The sequence below is a fragment of the Pseudorasbora parva genome, chromosome 17 (assembly GCF_024679245.1).
Source record: "Pseudorasbora parva isolate DD20220531a chromosome 17, ASM2467924v1, whole genome shotgun sequence".
Taxonomy (NCBI): Eukaryota; Metazoa; Chordata; class Actinopteri; order Cypriniformes; family Gobionidae; genus Pseudorasbora; species Pseudorasbora parva.
This window is the reverse complement of record NC_090188.1, coordinates 40,123,666-40,145,671: the sequence shown is the minus strand read 5'-3', so window position 1 is coordinate 40,145,671 and position 22,006 is coordinate 40,123,666. Positions and strand designations below refer to the sequence as shown.

At 41.5% G+C, this 22,006-nt stretch overlaps 1 protein-coding gene across 1 annotated transcript; it reads right to left on the bottom strand.

The window, feature by feature from the left end:
- Positions 1 to 3,988: 3,988 nt before the first annotated feature.
- Positions 3,989 to 16,127, bottom strand: tnfaip3 (tumor necrosis factor, alpha-induced protein 3). The gene is made up of 9 exons (XM_067421220.1): positions 15,887 to 16,127; positions 14,754 to 15,090; positions 8,941 to 9,131; positions 8,664 to 8,805; positions 8,396 to 8,566; positions 8,128 to 8,308; positions 7,104 to 8,005; positions 6,756 to 6,955; positions 3,989 to 5,925 (listed from the first exon to the last, which is right to left on the bottom strand). The coding sequence occupies exons 2-9, from the start codon at positions 15,058 to 15,060 to the stop codon at positions 5,665 to 5,667; spliced, it is 2,355 nt and encodes a 784-aa protein (XP_067277321.1). The 5' UTR covers positions 15,061 to 15,090; positions 15,887 to 16,127; the 3' UTR covers positions 3,989 to 5,664.
- Between the last annotated feature and the right edge of the window lie 5,879 nt (positions 16,128 to 22,006).

The window sequence follows — 22,006 nt, the reverse complement described above, 5'->3', positions numbered from 1 at the left end:
TGTGAGTGTAATGGATGTAGGCCAGTAAGAGCTGTGCATGTAAACCTCACTTCTGTGGCCTCAAGCGGTGCGTTAACAGCTGCTGTCTTTAGCGTCCTTGTTTTCGCACATGCCTCTCACGCTGGGAAACCCCAGGTTGAACCCAGATCGGAATGGGTCGAGTAGGATTGGTTAAATTTGGTGCCGTGACCCAGATGGGAGTGAATTTTAGGGGTGTGAGTGTAATGGATGTTGGCCAGTAAGAGCTGTGCATGTAAACCTCACTTCTCTGGCCTCAAGAGGCGCGTTAGCAGTTGCGGTATTTAGCGTCCTTGCTAGTGCACCCACCTCTCATACCGGAGACACTGGTCCTAACCCCGCTCAGAGCGGGTCAAGTAGGACCAGTTACATGTGGAACATGATGACATAATTAAGTCACAGAAATAATGGCAGGACTACTAACAAGGCATTTCTGGCAAGAGTTTTCTGTTGGATAAAGCATCTCTCCCTTTAGAGTGGATTTTGTGCTTTATAACATTGCAGATAGTTCACATGCACAAACAGCTACATTACAAACTAAAAGTAAAGTAATATAGAAACGCTTAAGAGGCCTGCCCTTTATGTATATAGCAGCTCATTAGTAAAGACTCCAAGACCTGAAACTAGTGGGTCAGATAATAGAAACATCTCAAATGTACAGTTGGCATGCCTCCAGAAACAGTGTTGGGAGCAACAGGGAATTAACCAGGGGCACGCCTGTTGAGGTACAGCACCAATACATCAAACTGTATCCCTCTACTGGTACTATGAGCGGTTTACCAAGTGCTGCACTATTTCTTGACAATCCTAGCAGACTACTATGTGCTTGTTAGGTCTGACACACCTGGACAGTTTTCCACCTGAACAATAAAGGGGGTACAAAGAAACTTTGGTTCTTATAACTGACTTTCAGGAGGGATTTTACTTGGTGTCTAACATGACTCATTAAGAGTAGTACCAATGCAATCAGGTGGCGTATACTTGCATGTAAACCTCACTCCCCTGGCCTCCAGTGGCACGCCAGCGACTGAAGTTAGCCACTGCAGTCTTTAGCATCCTTATTAGTGCGTCCACTCGGAGCGGGGCGATTTGGTGCCGTGACCTGAATGGGAGTGAGGTTAAGGGGATTGGTGTAACAAATGTAGGCCAGTGAGAGATGTGTGAGTAAACATCATTCTCATGGCCACAAGAGAACGCTAGTGGTTGCGGTCTTTAGTGCCCTATTTAGCGTGCCCACCTCCCATGTTGGAGACACCACCAGTTCAGCTGGGAGCGGGTTGGGTTGGACTGGTTACATTTTGTGCTATTGACCCAGATGGGAGTGAGGTTAAGGGGGGGTGAGTGTAAAGAACATAGGCCAGTAAGAGCTATGCATGTAAACCTCACTTCCATGGATGCAAGAGACATGTTAACAGCTTTGGTTTTTATCTTTTTTTGTTAGCATGCCTGCTTCCCATGCCGGTTTGAGTCCCGCTTGGAGTGGGCCGAGTAGGAATGGTTACATTTGGTGCCGTGACCCATATGGGAGTGAGGTTTAATGGGGTGTCTGTAATGAAGGGAGGCCAGTAAGAGCTGTGTATGTAAACCTCATTCCCATGGTTGCAAGAGACACGCTAGCAGCTGCAGTCTTTAGCGTCCTTGTTAGTGCGTTCAACGAGTCTCTCTCGGAGTGGGTAGAGTAGTTACATACATAGAACTTTCACGTGCAAGCAAAAGGTGATCCTTGTAGAACCTCAAATGATCAGCCAGAAAATCCACAGTTCTCTCTACTCCTGAAACTCCTGGCAGGCCGTCTATAATACGGTTCGTAGATGGGAAGGAAGGAGGCGGGAACCGGCGAACGTTCAACAATGCACATTTATTTCAAAATAAATAAACAAAACGAAAGTAAAATCGCGGGCAGCCCCTCACGGACGACTGCCCGCAAACACACAAAATAAAACGTGGGCAGCCCCTCACGGACGACTGCCCACTAACACAAACACAATTAAAACAAAACTAAACATAAACTCCAGGCCTGGTCCTCTCTCGTCTTCCGCAGCCCATGTTCCTCCTTTTATGCTCCCGTCACATGGCCGCGAGACGAGACCGGTGTGCCACGCAGCTGGCACTCGTCAACATTAATCACCGGCCCGCTCTCGCGGTCCCTCGCCCCGCTGCCTGTCACACCACATACCCCCATCGCCCCTCGCAGGCCGGGGGGCACTCCTGAGACTGTGCTCTACTTCCCCCCCCCCCTCTTCCCGGGGGGGCCGATCACGGCGGCCGTGGCACCTGGGGGTAAGGACAGAGAGCGAGAGAAATGTAGACGGGAGCACGAGGAGCCCGCGGACGAGAGAGGGGAGAGAGGGAAAAAAGAAAGAAAGAGAAAAAAAAAAATCTGGTCCGGTTCCCAGACACACTGCCGTTCGGCCCTCCGCCCGCCGAGAGGCTCTTCCTCGCGGTGCTGTGCGATGGCACTGGACGCCTGGTGGACAGCTCGATCCTCCTCCGCCCCCTGGCGGCCGGCGGTGACTCCTCCTTCCGAGGGACCCGGCAGCGAGCCCCGCGCTCCCTGCTCCTCCCCTATCAGGCGGATGGCAGCAGGCTCCGGCCCACGGCAAGCGCGGCGACTCCTCCGCTCCCTCTCGGACAGCAGCCACCCCACCTCGACCCAGGGGCACGGCAGCGAGGTCTCTGTCCCACCTTCCTCGCTCCAGCACCATCGCCTCGGGCAGCCCTCGCGGTCCTCATTCATCCGCGCTGCCCGACCTCCTCAGCACCGCGATCCCCGTTAGCAGCGAGGGCTCTTCGACAGCATGTCCCTCCTTCCCCCCCGGGTTTTGGCACCAGTGTAATACGGTTCGTAGATGGGAAGGAAGGAGGCGGGAACGTTCAAAAACATTTATTTCAAAATAAATATACAAAACGAAAGTAAAACGGCCCCTCACGGACGACTGCCCGCAAACACAAACACACGTAAAACAAAACTAAACATAAACTCCAGGCCTGGTCCTCTCTCGTCTTCCGCAGCCCTTGTTCCTCCTTTTATGCTCCCGTCACATGGCCGCAAGACGAGACCGGTGTGCCACGCAGCTGGCACTCGTCAACATTAATCACCGGCCCGCTCTTACGGTCCCTCGCCCCGCTGCCTGTCACACCACACCGTCCATTTCAGCTTTCCCCCAGGGATGACCATGTCTTTCAGGTTCAGGTGGTTGTGTTTGGCACCCAGACTCAGCTGCAGATTTGGGTTTGGACCATGGATTCAACCCTTTTCTAATGGATAGCGAACTTGCAGGACACACCATTACAAGGGCCAGAGCTATCAAAACATGGCAAGTTTATGTCTCCTGTTAGAAATCTTTCACTTAATGGAATCCTACACTTTGATATTGTGGATGTTGACAGCAGCCCTTATGTAGATTTCTCAATTGTCGCTCCAATAGACCATTTTTAGTGACACAGGCTGCCTTCTAAGTGGTTTTCTTGGCCAATATCTGCACTCCTGCCACCTGGGATTCTCTTTGGCTGGTTTCACAAGGTCAACTCTGCAGTTTTTCTGGAGCAGCCTTGACTATTTTTTCAGGTGAATGTGGAGGAATGAAAGAGGACACTAGTTGTGTAACATGACTATGATTTTTGGATAGCTGGCAAAGTTTGTTTTCTTTGGCCAGTAATCCTCAAAGTTCAGCCCATGTTTTTATGTGGCTTTGTTGGTGTGTTCTTTCAACCTGTCTGGCACTGCGATCATCCACTATCACATAGTGCCGCCTCCAGCGGTCATCTAACCACACTAGTTATTTAATGGAAGCCATTGGCATGGTAACATTGTTTTGCTACCAATAACAATGTAACTTTATTAAAACATAATACACTTGTGTCACTAACGGATGCACTGTTTAATAAGCACTTTCTAGTGCTTCTTGTTTTAACATGCATTTCAATCTCCAAAAAAAGCAGATAAAGGTAAACAGACACAGGAAACTGGTTTATGTTTTTCTATTAAAAATAATTTATTCCTGGACCACATATAAATAATTCTTGAAACACATTACAGATAATATTTGCTGTGAATAAATACTAAACAAACCAAAAACAAGGCTTTTCATACAATATTCTATATGAAAGGTTGCACAAAAGTTCTATCTTGTCATCTATATTCCTCTAGGTCTATAACTGGAATGTCACTATGTACTGTAAGTCAGAAGTACCGTTCCTTATTCCAGAGCAGCTTATTAAGTATTGTGCAAGTTTGTGATGATCTGAGTGAACAGATCCAGTAGTTGAAGAGTAGACACTCTTAAATTTATGATTTAACTGCAAATTGTTCTGTGTATCATTTATCCAAAGCACATTTCTGTATAGTCCCACATGGATCTAATTGTCAAGTAGACAAAGCTAAATGTGCTCGCACAATTATTGGACTTCAAAAATGGGAATGTTTAACACAGACAGTTATTTCTTTATAAATGATGCCACAGGAGCTAACTCTATCTTTTCACTTTACGTCTTTGCAGATATTTCGGAAATATTCAAATAGAGAATGTCAGTTTGTGCGTACTAAACATATGCAAAGAATAGACTGAGGCATTGTGTGTTTAAAGGTGAGTAGTGCAACCGAAAGAATGTGGCTGGGCAAGAACAGCAAACAGGGAGTTCACAGATCTAGGAGCGGGCGTTGCCTACCTAGGTGTGTTTATATTTGGACTGATTTGTTTTCACCTAGCTGTTTATCCCGACGGGGATTTCAGACATCTCAAAACTTTTCTTTCGTCTTGTGTGTGTGTGTGTGTGTGAGTTTTTGTTTTTGTTTTGGCATGGCCAGTCCCTTCAGCTTAATTTCATTTCATCAGCTCTAGACATCGGGGAGGTGTCAAGTATCTGGTTTTCATTGCACTTAAGGAATTTTTTAGCCACAGAAAAATGAACAAATCTATTCAATAGAACAGACCAAGTCATATGAAGTTTAGCAAGGCAAGCAAAAGTGAAAAATAGTTTCAAGAGCAAGAAGGACTTGCGAAAAAGTGATCAAATGGTAAACAAAAACATTCTCAAAGGCAACAGATCCGTACTGCTTGCAGACATCAAATGGTGCAGCAGGAAATGAAATTCGAGCTCAGCTTAGCGAGCTCTCATTGGCACTTAACCTACATTTTATGAATAAACTATCAAATGCTGTCCTTCGGTGGTCTCTGCATACCCTGTACGTCTTATTCCTGTACTTCTAAAAGGCCTGTTGGCTTTCTCCAGTCCACAGTGGCGATGTACATTGGCTAAGACATATCTTTCAGTAAATTAACTTTGGTCAAATTTGTTGCTTAACTGATTAATTCTTAGACATGCTCTTGTCAATTTTTCCAAGAAAGTTTGCAATTAATTACCCTGTTCAATATAAACAACAGACGCCACAGGTGTGTGACTAGACGTCATTGTGTATCATTAGTTTCTGTATGCTAGCATCAGACATCAGTCCTATACACACGATACAAATGACCAAAACTTCATTTGAGAGGTAATCACCAATTCTACAGCACCACCGGGCTCTTAGGCCCTGCCCAAGATAGGTGGAGGATTCTGGGCAAAAAGGTCCATGTGTAAGAGTGTTCACCAGCATGCACAAGAATGCCAGATGAACTAGGCCCTTTTTAACATTAAACTGTTTTGTCAGCCTCGGTAAATCTGCTTGAAGTGGTCACATTCATTACAGTAGCCTTGCTTCTCTTGATTGGCGTAGTGATCGCAGCCCTGCGTCTTGCAGCGCTGTTTGCTTTTCTCTTTGGGCGCCTGGGCACGTCGACCCTCTCGCTGGCCGCGGCTGAGGCAGTCCGGGCAGAGGTCCGTACAACCAGGGGAGAGGTTCTTACAGCCACTACGCCGACACTGAGCCTGGGTGAGCATCGGCGGTGGACGTGGTTTCGAGGCCCGCTGGACAGAGACAACAGAGCTTGTTGTTTTATCGGTTCTTTAACACTTAAACAGAGCCAAACTGCCCCCACAACAGCAATTAAACGGTTAGTTCACCCAAAAATGAAAATTCTCTCATTAATTACTTACCCTAATGCCGTTCGACACCCGTCAGACCTCCGTTCATCTTCAGACACAGATGAAGATATTAGTGTTGAAATCCGATGGCTCAGAAAGGCCTTCATTGACACTAATGTCATTTCCTCTCTCAAGACCCATAAAGGCACTAAAGACGTCGCTACAAAGCCTATCTCACTACAGCGGCTCTACAATCATTTTATGGAGCCACGAGAAAAGTTTTTGTGCGCAACAAAATGAAATAATGACTTATATAGTGATGGGGCGATTTCAAAACAAGGTTAGTCAGTGAATCGATTCATGATTCGGATCGTGTGTCAAACTGCTGAAATCACGTGACTTTGGCGATCCGAATCATGAATCAATAAACTGATACAGATGAATCATTGTTTTGAAATTGGCCCATCACTATATAAGGCGTTATTTAGGTTTTTTTAAGCACAAAAACTATTCTGGCCTCTTCATAAAATGATTGTAGAGCCACTGTAGTGAGATGGGCTTTGTAACGACGTCTTTTGTGCCTTTATGGGTCGTTTTATGAGAGAGGAAATGACATTGGTGTCAATGAAGGCCTTTCTGAGCCATCAGATTTCAACAAAAATATCTTTGTGTTCTGAAGATGAACGGAGGTCTTACAGGTGTCGAACGACATTAGGGTAAGTAATTCATGAGATAATTTAAATTTTTAGGATAAACCCTTTAAGGACACTTACCGTGACAAGAGGTGGGGATTGAGAGCCCCTGCTAGCAGCTTGGTTGAGTCTAGCACTCTGTTCCTTCACAAAGCACTTGTTGCAGTAACCCTCCAGCATGGCTTTTCCCTCGGCACCGCAGCCCTGACCCCGGCACCGCGGACAGTTCTGAAAGCCCGCCTCGGACGTGTGCCTGGGCTGGACGATAGCAGGGGTGGCCTCTGCACAGACAAAACCAGACAAAAATCACACATTTGCTCCTGTGGTTGACTTTACAATGCCTATGAATTGCTTTCCAATAGGAAGTGGAGACATTATAACTGGTTGTTGAGAAATTATATTTCTTGTTCATTAAAGAGTTAAACTTACGGTGATTGGTCTGGTAGTCTAGATAACATATAGTGCAGAATCCCAGCTTCTCTGCCGTTCCGAAGAATTGGCATCCGGAGCGTTTACACTGTCGGGCAGCAGGTGTTTGCCAGATGTGGCCGTTGGTGCCAGTGCGTTCTGTCTCCCTATGCAGTGCCCACACTGAGGCTTCGGTTCTGGGCTCCTGTTGCTCGGCATCCCCCCTCTCGGAGACAGCAGTCCTCTGCATGCAGGCTGGGCAAAGACCATTAAATATCCTAAAGACCTCCTGTCGACACATTAGACACCTCTCGGTGTCCCTTTCTCGATCTCTTTCCCTCTCCCTTTCCTTCTCTCGTTCTCGGCCGCCTTGCGCCCACTGACTGTGGCACCAGCCGTGAGAAGGGCCTTGTGGTGGGCCGTTGGCAGCAGGCCGGTTTTGCCTCGCCGTAAAGCAGCGTTCACATAGCCCGTCATGCTCCACACTGAGTGTGAACAAGCATCCGGGTGTCTTGCACTTCATGGCATGAGTCTCACTGTAAAGGCTTAGACTGGGGGCCGTAGGGGGTGCAGAACGCGGGCTAGGCAGGACGGAGCGCTCCAGCCTCCCTCGGCTCTCTGGGTCCGAGGATGACGATTGATTTGTGCTGGAAATAGCCTCGGGCTTCCGACCCGCCTGACGCTTCTCGAAGCACTCATGACAGTGGGGCTGAGTGTCCACCGAGACGTAGAAGGTACAGCGGGGTGTGGCACAGCGGATCTCAATGAGAGAGAGTTGGGAGACTGAGAAGGGAGGGGGACGCTGGGATTGGGGGGCCCATGAAGACTCCTTATCCTCTTGCCAGCGCTTATATTCATGGTTTACCAGTTGTAGGTAGTCCTCCATCAGGTTCATATCCTCAGGTAGGTTGCCTTCATCCAGTCTAATGAAGGAAGGATTAATGATTTAAAAAGGTACACGGAAAAGTGCCACACATATTTAGGCATTGAGGTTACACTGAGGAACTTAACCAGCAAGACAACAAAGAGTGTATTTAGCTCATACCTGGCTGCAGTGATAATCTGTGTGGGGTCGTAGCCCAGGCCAATGACAGGGATTTCTATAAGCATTAGGTAGTCTTTTAGCAGCTTCTCCTTCTGTTGCTGCTCCTTTTCTGTCAGGAAGTGCACTCGAAGCTCCTCAAACCCTCCCCGTCCCGGGTTTATCAACGGCACAGCACGGATCTCTGAATGGGTCCAAAAAAATCAAATATTCAAATACACTGGGCCGACTAAGAATACATTGAGGTGTAGCGCAAGGTCTAGTGACGTACCTGGGCCACTGTCTTTGATTGTGATCAGGGGTGCAAAGTGCTGAGAGTCATAGCCAAGCACTATGGGATATTTGTAGCATTCTCCTGGAGGCCAATTCAAAGGCAGGTATATGCCCCCCACATTGAGGGGTGAAAAGGAGGAACCAGACTTCATACTTCTAAGTACTTGGTCTGTTGATAGATAAAAAAAGTGTCACATATTATGGTCACGTTGGTGTACTTGAGTGTTGTTAAATTGCATCAAAATTCTCAGAGAACAGTTACATACCTGCAATAACAATAATAGGCCTCCGTAGAATATTTGAAAGCACAAAGATGTGAATATCCTCTAAAGAGTCAAACTGTAGGCCATTACTGCTGGGCACAGGAGAGGCCATTTCTACAATCTTAACCCATTCCTCCTCCCAGTTCTGAGAAGCAAAAATTGCATACATCCATTAGTTCCATACTTGTTATATCAAAAGGACAACATTTGGCTTTAGCTGGCTGTTTGTGCCACACAAAGGGCCATTTTGCATATTGGCTGTGAAGGTGAAAGTGCTTACCAAAGTGCTGTATCGCAGGCCAGTCTGGGTGAACTCCTGAGAGTGTAGTAGCTCAGTCTGAAAGCGCGTTCTAAAGTTACTAGTGTCTGTTTCCTTCAGCACTGCATAAAGAGCCTTTCGGAGCACCAGGTCCGTATCCTGAACCCCTAGCAGATACTGAGAGGCTGCGTGGAGCAGGCAGTTCCCATCACCTAAATAAAAACAAACACAGATTATATCTCAGAGCTTGAGACTGTGCATGTTCTTGTGGTGCCATCAGGACATTATTTTCCGGAGGATCCAGAGTAATTAATCACAAATGGGCACTCAGTTTCTGCAAACATGGCAGCAAGTCTTCCATTATACATGGGATATTCTGAAGGATACCACACCTTCCACATGCATCATAACGTTTGCAGATAAGCTCATTTAGAGATTTGGCATTACATCTCGGGTAATAAAAGTTCATAAAGAATGTTTTCATGCATCATGCACACAAAGGCTATGAAACTTGCAGTTCCTGTTTGGGCTTTTGCAATCATCAAGATTGTCATAACATATAGAGCCTTAACAACCATGCATTACATATAATTCTAAGAAAATGAAAACTGCATATATAATCTTTGCTTTGTTGTTGCATACGTTGACAGCAATCTGTTTTACAGCTAAAGGTTAGTTCAGCTGTATTTGTCAAGAAGCAAGATTAAGGATGAGATAAAAGCAATACAGGGGATTTCCACAAGAGGTGTTAAAGCCATTTAAAGATATCCGTTTCATCCAAACTGTGAGCAATTTAAAACAGGACATGTGACCATCTTTGCAAAAGCAATTAAATCTACTCCTCAAGACCCCAACAGCAATTTGAACATGTCGGACTACCAAAAGGGAATTTCTCAAAGTCTCAACTCTTACTTTTGTAAATCAACAACTTTACTGTAATCTTTGCACCTGGTAGTAATTAAACACTCAAAGTGCATGCACTGCAGAGCTATACTCATGGCCTAGATCCTGTGTTCTTTCTGATGTTGTGCAACATATGTGCTCAAATGCTTTCGTGCGCATTTGCATGTGCTTGTGTGAAACAGCCTGCGCACAACTGTGAGGAATTTCCCTAGTATGTGATTCTCTGATTAAGCGCCGTAAGGGCTTCACTTCAACTTTTTCTTTCCCTTGACTCCTCTTGACACCAGAGCCATGATATAAAGCGTCTGGACTTTCCAGAGAGGAGGGGCGATGTTGAACAGGAATGCCTGTGCCGTGCCCATGCCATCTCTAGGGCCGATAAGGGAAGTCTGAACATATGATCTAGTTCCTGTTCTTTAAATCTGTGCATGGTTTGTGTCTGTACATGCTATCAACAAAAAGTCCAAAAGTTCCTAAGTAGAGGGAGGTTTTAACTGGTCTATGGTTTATATATGGAAACTATTTGAATAGTGCATAACAGACTGCGTTTGAATGTTTTCTTTTAGTAACACAAGACTAAGTTTCTGTATGAACTCTCATTAATGGATCTGAATTGATAGCCCAACAAGCTTGCAAACTCCAACTATCTAAAGCTAACTTATAACAATACCTAACTTAACCACATGTTCCAGAAGCACTTTTCAAAATAAGTCGTTTTTCCAATAACAGATTTGCGGTTTTATGTCACATTGCTCGACAATGCAGATTTACAGCAGAACGAGCTCAATGTCCTCACGTGGATCCATTTGCGTGAAGCAATTCACTTTATATCACAGAAGCTTAACCAATTTGTCCTTGCACATTTGGACTCAAACAAACCATTCACTTTTCTATTAAATGTAATGTTTCTGGTCAACACTGTTTTGGTTAAATTAAAAGCTTGAGTTACATATCCTTAAATGCTAAAAAAGCAGTTAGCTACTTTTTGTTAATAGTTTGCAGTGTACATTGACATCTTTTTTTCAGCTTGACTGTATTTAAAGGCTTTAAAGTAAATGTTTTATGTGAAACTTGTCACTTGGGAAGTTACGGTTTCAAAGCTTCCCCAACACAATGAAGAACAGAAAAGGAACACAACTTGGATATAAACAACACCTGCTATACAACCACATCCTTTTCAACACATTCAGCAATAATGGGTCACAGGAGAAAAGTGTGGCCTCAAGAAAATGATTAAGCACTGAGTAAATATGATAACATTGTCCGTTCTCCGTCATATGATCAGATGCAGCATAGCGGTATGAGCAAACAGTTGTTTAACTATTTAACCTAAAGCTTTGTATATATATATATATATATATATATATATATATATATTACCTCAGACATTTTTGTCTTGTTATATGTCATTATCCTTGTCAATTAGTACATTCATTACTCATGCTGTATAACTACAATGGGGTCTAATTGTAAATAAATAAATACTATATTGTGAATATATATACAGTCAAACCAAAAATTATTCCGACACAGATATAATGCTTCACTAGTGTGTGCAGGACACTATAGTTAATTTATGTACCATAAGTGATGATAGCTAAATAAAGTAAACTGTGACGTTATACCCACAGATTCTTCATACAGTGGCTACCAGTAAAGATTTGGGCCCAAAATGATGCAGACACTTTTACCGGAGCATGTTTTGCTGAAGTGTTTTTCTCTTTAATTGCTAATGTGACCTTTGAAACCACAGACTGAACAAAATGAAGCATTGCTTGGTCATTGGCTGAGCTAAACTGGTATTGTATAATTGGGTAGTTAAATTTAACAGCTGATTGGTTGATTGTAATCCAATACATCCATTTCTATCAAAGATGAATTTGTTCTGACAGTTCAACTATGAATTTTGTCATATTTTATTACCATTTTCTATAGCGAACTATAGCGAATAAACTGTGATAATGTGAGGAAATGTTGAAGGTGTTGAATACAATTTGGTTTGACTGTGTATAACATGTAATACATTAATACATTGGTGGCACGGTCATGGGTTCGATTCCCAGGCAATGTAAAAACTAATAATAACAAAAATGCATCCATTGAATGCAATGTAAGTTGCTTTGGATGAATGCATAAATGTACATAACCGATCCTCAAACTTTCAGACATATCCTCTGCTTTAGTATTGACATCAGGCTATTGATCAAACTATTTGACTAAACTTGAAATCCTAAAGATGCACTTTATAAATCAGTAAAAGACAACAACCGTCTAAAATCTACCGTTAATGCAACCACGAGCTGTTATATTTTCATGCAGCAAAGGCTTTTTGAAATATTCCCACCAAAACAGGACAGAAAATTAAGCAAATACAGATACGCGTCTTGAAGCGTAGAGGACCTAAAATGGCCTTTGTGGATGCATTGTGTATTGCGTTATTACATCTGAGCGTTAAATTTAGTCCAGTTCCCCTCTATATTCTGTTACGGGATCATATCAGCACAATCTGTCCTAAACATGTTCCAGTCAAGCGCTTTCATAATAAAGGAAATTCCTGTTTCATTATAAGGAAAATCTGGGCTGTCCAGAAAAAAGCAAGAAATTTACCAGAAGGCATGAATGAGAAACTGTACCAGGAACTAGACATGACAACATCTGCTTACACATTCGCACAAAATACTGAAACTAACAAACAAACAGCACTAGATTGTTGGCTATAGGTGGACAGTAACTAAGTACATTTACTCGAGTACTGTACTTAAGTACACTTTTTGAGTATCTGTACTTTACTGGAGTATTATTTTTTCTGGGAACTTATGACTTTTACTTCACTACATATGAAAGACGAATATCGTACTTTTTACTCCACTACATTTCTATCAAGGTCGAAAGTCATTTCTGTAGCAGCTCTGAAAGTCGGAGGATGAGTTTTTTCCTTCTTTAAACGGTTTTTTTGTTGTTGTTGTTGTTGTTGCAGACAGTATATCAGGAATCACTCTTATTCTAGTCATTTACATTTCCCCAAATTTATTTAAACACTGATCAGTTTATAGCAAAATGGAAGAAGACGGTTCTTAGGCACAAGTGTACCCATAGCCATACTTTGAAGGTATGCTTCAGTAAAAAAAATAAGATTAGTTTAGTTGGCATACACTTGATGCATGTCTTATAAAATATAAAAAAATATAAATGTCTGGGTGAAAGAGAAGAGTAAAGTTGGAGAATATCAGATGTGTATCAGTGTATTGGATCCGTGCATTCGGTCTTAAAGTGACGGCAGCTTTGTAAAGAGCTTTGTAACTTATATACAAGTATTTAAATGAGTTTAAGTTAGTCGTATGATAGTATGTCAGATGGAGCATCACTGAATGACTTAAACCATTTTGACAGTGTGCATTTATACAACAATAATAAAACAATGCATTGGCATGAACAAGGAAATTTACTTTTGATACCTAAGTACTTTTGTAAACAAATACTTCTGTACTTTTACTTGAGTAAAAATCTGTTTTTACAACTTTCACTTGAAACGGAGTAAAATTTGACCAGTAGTATTTTTACTAAAGTAATAGAGTTGTGTACTTTGTCTACCTATTTCAGATAAACGTACAATGAGAAAATGAGCTGCATGTAGTCTCTGTTTACCTCATTTCAGTTACTGTAACTAGTGACTGTACAATGGAGCAACAATGGCAAGTACAGAGAAGTTTCCCTCGCAGCATTACTCATAAGAGAAGAGCAGCGCGACCTGACCCTGAGCTAGCGAGAGAAACATCAGAGTCATAAGCACTCACTGTGAGCCCGGCTTCACGACACGGCCCCTTAAATCAAACTGAGCTGTACAATTAAAGGGGGAAAAACATCAGTGTGACAGACAGTGCAGGATTTTCCCGTCTGCCATGAAGCACTGTTTTTTTTTAAAGTGGTCTAACGATGTAGTTTTTTAATTAAACGGCAGATGTTTATAACGATAGCAATGAGATGTATAAATCACTGTTATGAACTGAATATTTTTTCACCATAAGAGAAGTATCAATTTATTTTAAGGTGTCTTTGTTACACTGTAATTATACATTTATACACACTGAGTAATATTATGTAACTGCATGAATGTTCAATAGGTTTAGGGTTAGGCTTAATTGCACGTAAGTATGCATAATTTATAGTTATGTAACTACATGTAACATATGTAATATAAATAATGTAAAATAAAGCAATACCCTCTTTTGTTAACTGACCAAACAGACATGATTTTAATTTAAATTTTTTATTTTATTAGTTTATTTAATAGTGACCAAGCATATTCATGAACATTGTTGTATAAAATACACAATGTAAATATGCCAGAATTTTTTTTAGTAATATTTAGGAATATTTTTTATTATCAGCCACAAAATTTGGAAAATAGTGATTGATTATTTGGCCCGGCTGATATATATCAGCCTATTACTAGTTATTAATTATAACATCCTTATTATATTTTCAGTGTTGGGTGCAATTCATTACTTACTATTAAGTAATAAAGGTTGCACTTTATTTTAAGGTGTCTTTGTTACAGACTATAGAACAATTATTTATAAAATGATAGTGAATTTAACAAAAAAATATATGTCTTATGTTAAAATTGAAGTTCTGAGTATTATTAAGTAACTACATGAACTTACTATAGGGTTAGTTGCATGTTTTATTATTACTATAATAGGTAAAATGTTACCTTCTTGTTAGAGAAAGTAATTGTCAACTTGTTAAAGATGTGATTATTTACTTTTTTAGAGTACCCTACCCAACACTAAGCACTTCACTGCAAGAATTAAAGCGTATAGTTAATTGATAGAAAGCAATACAAAGAAACCGTAAATGTCGCTGTATCTTTTGAAGGAAACGCGACACACCGTTTGCGCTCGAGCTGATAAAAATCACGGGATAGTTACCGTTGGTTCTCAGCGGCACCAGCTTCTTGACCTCACGGCACCAGTTCAACCTTTTCTCCTGCTCCAGCGAGCTTTGCATGGCCCGGTCCAAGATGGCCGCCTGGATGACCTCGCGGAAGGCCTGCGGGAACTGGCTCATTCGGATCATCTCCAGGGTGTAGCGATGCATGCTCCGCAGGTGATGGATCAGGCCGCTGCTGGCCGAAGGCTTGACCACGTCATTGGGCACCCGCTCTCTGATTTTCACGGCCTTCAGGAGGTTACTCACGAACAGGAACTTGGGCAGGAAGTTCTGGCCCTGAGACATGGCGATCTGGAGTGGGGAACCAATCTATCACTGCAAAAGAAGACATGAAACAAAAACACCATTGTCATGAGCGCTCAACCCACGATCATGAGCTACTAATAAGAATTTCCCCTCGTTTCCCTCCACCCTTAAGGTGAAGAACTGAAAGACTGATGGTGGCCCCTGAAAGCTGATGGTGTATTCCAGTCTCATGCTAAAGGGCTCTTAAGGTCAGAGGAGTGAAAGGCGAAGATCTTTACAAGTCCACCCCCACAATCAATTTTCCAAAACTATCAGAACAGGCGACAATAGATGGGTTCAGACACGCTGACTGGAAAATGCCATTGACTGCAAGGGCACCATGTATTTGTCTCAGTCGCCGAGGTTCTTTAGGGACAACTTATTCAGACAGTGTTCCCTTAAATACCCCTCGCGAAATATTCGCGGGGAAAGCGATAAGCCCGCGTTCACAAAGCACAACGGGGACAATAGAGAGCGGCGCGAAAAACATTGTAACATCAGTTGCCGACGTTCGAATTACGTAATTGACTTGACAGAACAGAAGCCGTTAGACAATGCAACAATGTAACACTCGAACGGAAGCGATGAGTCCCCATGGCAACAATATAACGTTTTCTCCGTTTAACGTTCTTATTCGCTGATATAAGCGACGTCTTCGCAAACAATGGCTGTCAAATCCGTGGCGTTCAAGACTGTATCCGTCCGTACAAAGACAGCCTGCCGTTTGAGCTCGAGACATCACGGGAGAAATCAAGCCCTCTTGCTTTAGGGACAGGGTCTGGACGCGACATTTAGAGGGGCGAGGGATGAAGCGGACAACTCTTACCTGTTCAATATGTCGGTATCCACCAACAAAGCCCATAAGATGCTCTGGCTCCACTGCTACTTCACTCAGTCCACTTTAATCGTCATTTCGCTTTAAAGGAGATCCACTGGGTTTACTGCTCGCGTCCAAAACACGCCAAAGTCTATGCTCTGGTTCAGACAGCTCGATTGATAGTACATAAAAGCCAGTAGGGGATTTCCATAAGGTACTTTCCACTTTCACAACCCATTATGAGCGCGTCCTCTTGGTCTTCTCCGCTAGGGGGAGTGCGCGAGCGCCGCTGTTACGCTTACGTTCGACTCGATGACGTAAAGCCTGACGCTTGGTTTGCCACACCCATAGCTGGTAGTTAGGTGAGATATGGAAACATAACAACAGTGGAAGTCCCAGAATGTGCATTTTACACGCGTACATGTTCTGTAAGTGTAAAGAATTAACGTGCATTACAAGAAAGGATATCTTAGTCATATGACTCTTTATGGGGTAACATAAGGGTCTTTCTTTTTTTTTCTTTTAAATGTGACTTTTTCATCAGACATGTATAATGTTTGTGCCATCACAAGCTAAATTAATGCATTACCTAAATGTGACCCTGGAGGGCAAAACCAGTCATAAATCTCAATACATAGAATGGGTCAAAATGATCGATTTTTCTTTTATGGCAGAAATCATGTTCCATGAAGATATTTTGTAAATGCCCTATCATGTATAAATAGTAAATGCATTGTTAATTACGTGTATTACTTAATTTGGACAACTTTAAAGGATATTTTAACATTATTTAGATTTTTTTGCACCCTCAGGCTCAAGATGTTCAGAAAGTTGTATCTCAGCCAAATAATATAAATAATAATGTAAAATTATATAAATGTCAGTTTCAAAAAATTGCCCCTTGTGACTGGTTTTGTGGTCCAGGGTCACATGTCATGACTTCAGAAAGGTCACAGGGTTGACGGTATCAACCCAGATAACGGAACGTTTTCAGAAATAATTCTAGAATGTTCATTCAAAGTTCCGGTCTTTAATAATGTTCTAAAAACATTAAATGTTACTTGTTTCAGAATGTTCGGAGAGAATTTAAAAGTAGCGTTTTAGTGATGATTGAGGAATGATAAAATGGAATGTTGGACTGGACGTTCTGAACATTCATAGAACGTTTGCATAACTTAATGGGGATGTTAGTGAAATGTTTTTAGAACATATTTTTGTCTGTTTAACATTACAAGCCCGCAAAGGCTGTGAAACTGGAAGGTGCTCCTTAGAAAGATAATTTAATGCTGGTATTTTTACAAATATTCACATTTCACTTTACAAAGTTGGCATGATGGTTATTGATACACTGTAAAAAATTGTTGGTTATTGTTGGTTTAACTTAAAAAAGTAAGTAACCTGGTTGCCTTACAATTTTGAGTTTATTGAAATTAAAAATTTGAGTTGATACTAAGAAGGCCATTTGTTTAATAAATAGAAACGCAAAATATTATTGTATCTGAACCACATAAAAAATGTGATAAATCATGAAAATAGCACTATTTGGCATGTTTCACTGCATCATCACAAATAAAACACACAATTACCCAATATGCTTACAAAAGATTTTAATAATATTTTAATAACGGTTGTCGAATCTCAAAAAAATTTCATTGCCTTAACTCAACATTTTAATTTCAATGAACTCAAAATTTTAAGGCAACCAAGTAACTTTTTGTCCAAATATTTTTTTACAGTGTATATACTAACAAACCTGTTCTTGAAGAGTTAATTTATTAGTATATTACCCGTACCACGGCAAAAAACCTAAGGAATGAAAAAATACTCCTAGCTTATATTGTGTATTAAACAAACAACAACAACATCAATACATATTCACACTTCATGAGGGACACAAATGACACCCATTCTTGTAAAATGACCATATACTGTATGTCATGAGCAGAAACATGATGATGATGATGATGATACCGATAATGATGATGATGATGATACTGATAATGATTATGATGATTATGTGGGTGTAAAGTTCATAACTCTATTCAAGAGAAGTTGATCAGCAAAAATAATGCAATAACAAGTGACTAACATTTAATTTCTTGCCAGGGTCATTAATTATTTAGTCTATACATTAAAATGTATAACACCTTTCATTAATAACATGAACATCTTAACATCTAAACTAGTGCTGACCTACTTTCTCTTCTTTCCTGAATTCATCGTGCCACTGTATATTGTTTGACACATACGGTAGATTTCTTAAGGCTTAACACAAATCAACTATATGAGAGATTATATTTCAGCCATAAATAAAAGCTATAGGACATATTAAGCTCACTTGCGTTTGGAAAAATATGGAATATTATAGACAGTTTTAAAGACCTGACACACTAAAGCGTCCCAAAAATCCAAACCCCGGCTTTATTTCTTTTAAAGTTACCATGAAATCTGAATCAACATTTCTTACTTATCAACATTTTATTTAAGTATTTATTTTTAACAGCCTCCCACACATGAAACAACCCCAGCGAGCCGATGATCAAATCAGTTCCTGATGGACAACATCTACATTTCCCTCATTCAAGTTTCCCTGTACGTCACAATAGGGAAGAGAAATCACAGATCCTGGTTCATGCCGACTTAAAGGCACAATATGTACGATTTTTGGATTAAAATATCCAAAAACCACTAGAACAATGTTATACACCGATCAGGCATAACATTATGATCATCGTCCTAATATTATGTTGGTCCCCCTTTTGCTGCCAAACCAGCCCTGACCCGTCGAGGCATGGACTCCACCAGACCCCTGAAGGTGTGCTGTGGTATCTGGCAACAAGATGTTAGCAGCAGATCCTTTAAGTCCTGTAAGTTGTGAGGTGGGGCCTCCATGGATTGGACTTGTTTGTTCAGCACATCCCACAGATGCTCGATTGGATTGAGATCTGGGGAATTTGGAGACCAAGTCAACACCTCAAACTCGTTGATGTGCTCCTCAAACCATTCCTGAAGTATTTTTGCTTTGTGGCAGCACATAGGGGAGAGCGGTGCACAAACTAATGCTTTTTGAGTATTTATTTTTTTCCCACATTAATTGCACACATGTCTAGTACAATTATGTGGTTTTGTTTCATTAATAAAGTGTATACTTTGTTCTTGATTTACCCCGTAAGAATGGAAGTGAAATGTGAGAACATGCCCCATAGCTGGAGTACATTGTAATAAAAAAATATACGAGACAAACTAAAATATTTTGTCAATAAAATACAATTATTAACTTTTTAAAATAAAATAATGGCATTTTTTAATAATTAAAAATATACGAATTTTTGAGTTTGATAACGCTAAACACAGCATAGTTTAAAACATAATAATAATGAATAATTTCTGAACATGGACTCTCAGTCATTATTCACCCTTTTCTCGTGGTTTCTCAATATAATTCATAAAAGTATAGAATATAATAGTGTAGCTCTAATAGGGGCTCATTGTAACGCAGGGTGCCAACTGTTGGTGCTTTCAGCGGGGTCAGGGGTCAGCATGGGCTCCCTGATCGGTCTGTGGCTATGAGGCTCCATACACAACAAACTGCGATGCTCTGTGTATTCTGACACCTTTCTATCAGAACCAGCATTAAATTCATGAGCTCAAATCCTTACGCTTGGCCGTTTTTCCTGCTTCTAACACATCAACTTTGAGGACAAAATGTTCACTTGCTGCCTAATATATCTCACCAAATAACAGCTGCCATGATGAAGAGATCATCAGTGTTATTCACTTCATAATGTTATGTCTGATCTGTGTCAAGACAGACCGTCAATGACATCATATCCGTGTTACCCTCAATTTCTGGTTTTGTTTTGTAGAAACCATGGAAACACCAAATATGCTTTAATGTATGATGTGTTTTATTAGACAGAGCAACTGTTTGGATCATTCATGAACAGAAACTAATCATTGTTCTACAGCTCAACACAGGTAGTGTTAGGGTGCTTTCACACTGGCACTTTTTGGTGCGCACCAGGGTTCGATTGACGTCAGAGTTCGGTTGGTTTGGATGGTGTGAGCGCGGTCTTCCGAACTCGGGTGCGCACCACGAACCGCACCCGAATTTCGTTTCATGTGAACTCTGGTACGGTTCGCTGTTAATGTGAACGCAATCGTACTAAATTGCAGAGGTGAAGCGCTATTAATGATGAATGATTTGATAAAATGTGTGTTTTGTGTGTGTTTCACTCATTTCCCTGATGAGCGCGACTGACATACTGCAAGCAGAGACCTGTTAATGTCATCTCTGCTTGTCTTCGGCGTTCTTTAGAGCATTTGCGGTCATTCGCGGCAGATAGACGCAAGTGCCATTACGTACAGAAGCTCTGGTAACAAAATGAACGGTTCAAAAACTAAAATATAAAAGTGACGGGAGCAACGTTATGCATTTCACCGGCTTCACGCTGACTGTCGTTACTAAGCAACCGGGTAAACAGCTGCTGCTTTGATTACGCAAACGAACCCCGGTTCAAATAATAATAAGCCGCGTTTCCACCGCAGGAACTTTACCCAGGAACCAGGAACTTTGGGTGGTACTCGGTTTGTTTAGACCGCAGGAACCAGGGTCTAAATGAAGTTCCGGGTAAATATTTCCCCCTCCAAACGGCCCTGCTCGTGAGGTCGTACTTTCTCAAAGTTCAGGAACTTTCGAGGGCGGGACTTGGGCGCTGAACATGCTGATTGGTTTAGCTCAAGCAGCCTTTTATTTCAACCAGCATTTTTAAAAGTCTTTTGCGAGGTTCGTTCTGCGTTCAGTAAATATCAGTCTTGCTCTCTGTCTGATGGCACGCGTTCATCTCAGCCATTTCACGTGCAATGTCCGTAATAGCTGATAATAATATACATTGTCATTTTAAATCTAGCTTTACAAGCTTTCTGAATATGCTGCTTTTTTCTGGCGTTGTTAATTACCTCTTAGTAAACCTATACATAACCAGCAAAAGCAGCACAGCTTGAATCTCTTCCATACTCGTTATTAATTTTTTTCACCATGTAAACGACCTGACCGATTACTTTTAAGTGTGCGTCCTTACATGACGTGACAGCGTGTGCCGCGCTCATGTTGACAAGAGAGGAAAGCTCATTTTTTGGAGCAATCGAACTCGGGTTCGGTCCAGGCAATCCGAGTGGAAGCTCGTGGTGCGAGCACCCATATTGATTAAATCTGGTGTTCTTGATTTACAGCGAGTACCATTTCACCATGCCTAATATGATCTCTTACTGCAGCGTGAACAAGTGTCTCATAGCAGTGCCAAGCGAACGCACAGAGACGCATTATAACATAACTTTAACACACTCAAATGTGTGTAATATGATAAAACAGAGCTGCGTTACCACACACACACACACACACACACACACACACACACACACACACACACACGAGCGTAAGAAGCGAAAGCGCTCGCCCGACAATAAAAGCTCCGCCAAATGCAGCCAGCCATCAAGACACGGCTTTATTTTGAATAAAAGACCTCTAGTGCCCAAAAATTACATATTGTGTCTTTAAAGGGAACTAAGTGTGTAAAGTGCACATGCTGTGACCCAATACTGAAATCCCTACAAGGAAATTGAAGCATAACGGTTATTCCATAAGAGCCGTCATTTGCATGGGCAGCATATATGATGCATGTCGGGGACAAACGTAAGCGTTTCATTTGATTTAAAGAGAGAAATGACTGTAGAAAATACCATAACTGGGGGCTTTCAAACACAGATGACTAATTAACCATTTGATAACCATTTTTATAAACAATTCTGGTATTATTTATGTTGACATCTATTAATCTATATTTTGATGGATTTATTAATACCTTTTCAAGTTTTCGTAACACTTGATTTTGGTATAGTCCAATTCAGACATTCTGCTAACTATGTAGCTACATGTCAACTAACTCTCATTAAGAGGATTAGTACTGTTTGCTAAATATCTGATAACCCTTTATTTTGACCCCCCCCCCCCAACAGACATTCTACTAACTATAAGTAACTTTACTACATGTCAGTAAAGTTACTATAGTCAACAGAATGTCTAAAGGGGACCATCAAAATAAAGTGTAACAAAACATTTTTTTTATGAGA

Coding starts and splice junctions, on each gene's coding strand:
- tnfaip3 (XM_067421220.1), bottom strand. CDS start 15,060: ATGTCTCAGGGCCAGAACTTCCTGCCCAAGTTCCTGTTCGTGAGTAAC. Junction 8,309..8,395: donor AATCAAAGACAGTGGCCCAG/GTACGTCACTAG, acceptor GGACCCATTCAG/AGATCCGTGCTGTGCCGTTG. Junction 8,006..8,127: donor CAGATTATCACTGCAGCCAG/GTATGAGCTAAA, acceptor TTCCTTCATTAG/ACTGGATGAAGGCAACCTAC.